The 3,348-nt window shown below is 36.3% G+C and overlaps 1 protein-coding gene across 1 annotated transcript; it reads left to right on the top strand.

Annotated features, from left to right (window-relative positions):
- Window positions 1-296: 296 nt before the first annotated feature.
- LOC103461371 (GTPase IMAP family member 4-like) lies at window positions 297-2,373 on the top strand (the record flags this gene model as incomplete). Its single annotated transcript, XM_017303637.1, has 2 exons — window positions 297-362; window positions 1,331-2,373. Coding segments are annotated over exons 1-2 (1,086 nt in total), but the record flags the coding sequence as incomplete, so codon positions are not given.
- Between the last annotated feature and the right edge of the window lie 975 nt (window positions 2,374-3,348).

Below are 3,348 nucleotides of genomic sequence, written 5' to 3'. Positions count from 1 at the left end.
TGTTTGTGAAAGAACGTTTTGTAGCTGTTCTGTAAAGAGTCAATGGAGATTGAACTGTCAAAGACGGAGCAACTACCAGCAGGGCAACATTAGTTACAGAGACCTTGGAAAGATTCGCATCCTTATTGCTAAGRGTGTGAATCCTTATCAGTCTAAAGTGTGTCCTTGATTGTCAGCCAAGTGAAGCACAAAAGATACCAGACAGAGCCAATCAAAACTTCAGTTTCAGTTTGGCTGCAGGGCTGTTTCAGACTTGTAAACTTTCATTCATTACTTCACTGCAGCTGAAGTGTCCACATTGCTCTCTCTCTGACCGATCATGGCTAGCAACGACTTCACCCCAAGAAATACCTCCATCTATGGTAAGTCAGGATAACTAAATGCTGAGTCTGTTCTGATGTAGAAAATATCCAACAAAAATATACAGACCCATTCAATAAATTAGGATTTTATTGAAGCCCATTTATTTTAAGAACTTTGTAACTAAGTGAAACACATCTTATACATACACGCATCACTGCACACAGATTTATGTTTTAAAACATTTATTTCTGTTATGATGATTTTCCAGCTAAAGAAAACTCCATTTAAAATTAGAATATCAGAAAAAAACATTTTTAAGACGGAAATGTGGGCTTCATGAAAATGCTTAATACCTCCTTGAATGTTATTTTAAAAATGTACTTTTAAATCAACTAACAGGTCTTATAGCATATTCTAATATATTAAACATGATTATATAAATATAGAGCTCGTCACTTTCTGCCCTCTTTTTTGTAATTATGTCATCTTTTACATACAGAGGAACACTTCCATAATATTTACCAACTGTGGAAAATGATGACATTGTGTTTGTTTGTGTGTGAGAGACTTATTTACGCTAGGCAATGTGTTCAAGATAAGCTGAATACTCTTTCTGAAAGCTGCAGAATTAAGAATGTTGGGATGTAAAGAGTCTTTATTTTTTGAGAAATGTATGTAAAGGAAGAACCGTCACAAATGGAAATAACTAATTCACAACATTCGGGGTTGACAATATACAACATTCATACTTCTATATAGGTACCAGATTTTATACAAATTATATAAGTGAGTAATTGGATGGAGATTTAGTTTTTATTTCAAATATAAAGAAAATTAGAGCTAATGTAAAATATACCTTTTCCATTTCTGATTTCAACTATATCTTGCATATGTATCAATGATTCCCCCAAACAAAACACTTGTAAGGTCTCAGCTGCATAATTTCCTCACTCACAAATACAAATAGGCTGAAGTTCTGAGTGCAACATGATGATTCTAATTCAGATTGAAACTTTCTTCTTCACAGGAACAAACATTATAAACAACGATGAGCTGAGGATCGTGATGGTGGGGAAGACTGGAATTGGGAAGAGCGCTTCTGGAAACACCATTCTGGGTCGACCGTGCTTTCAGTCCAAATGCAGCCCCAAATCCATGACCATTGACTGCTCCAAAGGCTCCAGTAATGTGGATGGACAGCAGGTTACTGTCATCGATACTCCAGGTCTGTTTGACACCAGATTTGGAAAAGATAAAACCATCAAAAATCTGAGTCAGTGCGTCTGTTACGCTTCTCCTGGACCCCACATCTTCCTGGTGGTTGTTCCAGTCGGCAGATTCACAGAAGAAGAAATAAAATCAGTGCAAAAGATTCAAGAACTCTTTGGAGAGGCTGCAGACAGATACAGCATGGTTCTGTTTACCCATGGAGATGATCTTGAAGATACCACCATTGAAGAATTTGTGTCTGAAAGCCCAGAGCTGCAGGATCTGGTGTCCAGATGTAACAACCAGTATCAAGTTTTCAACAACAAGCTGAAAGATAAGAAACCTCAGGTCACTGAGCTGCTGGAGAAGATCAGAACCATTGTTGATAGGAATGGAGGAAGTCACTACACCAATGAGATGTTCCAAGAGGCTGAGAGGGAAATCGAAGACGAGAAACAACAAATCCTGAAGGAGAAAGAAGAAGAAATACGTAAAGAGAAAGAAGAAATAGAGAGAAAAATAGAAGAGAAGTATCAGAAATTGATTCAGAAAATGAATGAACAATTCCAGGCTGAGAGAGATAGAAATATGTGGGAGAGAAAGCAGGAAAGAGAGGAATGGACTAAGGAGGCAGAGAAGGAGAAGAGGCTGATGGTGGAGGAGATGCAAGAGGAGAGGAGGCACGAAAGGGACATGAGAAGGGCAGAGAAAAAGGAGAGAGACAGTGAGTTAGAAATTCTAAAAAGACAACTGGAGGAGCAGAAGATCAGAGAAATTCAAGAAGAAAAAGCCCAGGTGCAGCAAAGGCATCAATCTGAGGCGAGAGAAAAAGCTGAAAATCAGGGTCCTTCCTATCATATGGCAAAATTTAGAAGACGTATTTCTAAGGTTTTAGATATCATTTTTAGCTTGTTAAGCTCTCAGAAACTCTCTTGAGAAATGTATGTTGTTGCTATAGAAATATTAACAAAAATAGAAAATGATAGTAAATGTAGTACGCTCACATGAACATGTGAGCAGGTGTCTGGTTACACAGAGCCCAGCTCTGAGTCAGCTCGCCTCTCAACACGGAAAGAATGAACCAATCAGCCACGGAAAAAAAAACTTTCTGAAACACTGACGTCTTCCAAAAGCATTAAAGATAAAAATAAAAACAGACATTCATCATTTCAATGGAGATATCTGATACAGATGGAAAAAATGAAAATGAACAAAGTTCCAGGTCATCAGGAAGTGTGCTCAAGCTTTTACTCTTCGCAAGGTTCTTTATGCGACATATTTTGGTGTTGAGCATTTTTGAAAGGAAGATTTTCTTTTAAAAATATTAAACAAGATTCTTAGTTTTTGCACATAATGTTTGTCTTTTGTCTAAACCTAATGTTCTGTTAAAACAACAGTTTGTTTCATTTGTGTACTTATGTATTTTTATCTCCATTTGGTAGCTGTTTCAGACTGTCTTTTGTTAGCCAAATTCTATTCATCTATATTGTATTTTGTTTGATGCACTAATGTGTCATTTTGTTTATATTTTATATGAATATTTTTTTAATGTAGTTACTTTAGAAAGGAAAATAAAATGAAACCCCTCTCTGGCTCGCAGCCCAAAAAATGAAAGTAAACATGGAATATTTTCTGTGATATCACAAGAGGCATTTAAAAAATGTTGTGGTATAATTTTTCCTTATCCTTGCTGATATTTTTATTTAATTGCAGGTTTGTGGCCCCCCTCTGAAGTGTTTGTTTGCATGTGTTTTGGATGGGTTCTACTGAAATATGTGAAATTCCCTGAGTTTCATAAACTATATTCATTCATAAGAGTCTTTTTTGTTATAGCAA

The sequence above is a fragment of the Poecilia reticulata genome, unplaced genomic scaffold, assembly GCF_000633615.1.
Source record: "Poecilia reticulata strain Guanapo unplaced genomic scaffold, Guppy_female_1.0+MT scaffold_1200, whole genome shotgun sequence".
NCBI classification, from domain to species: Eukaryota; Metazoa; Chordata; class Actinopteri; order Cyprinodontiformes; family Poeciliidae; genus Poecilia; species Poecilia reticulata.
The sequence above is the reverse complement of the archived record's forward strand: the minus strand, read 5'-3'. Positions and strand labels throughout refer to the sequence as shown.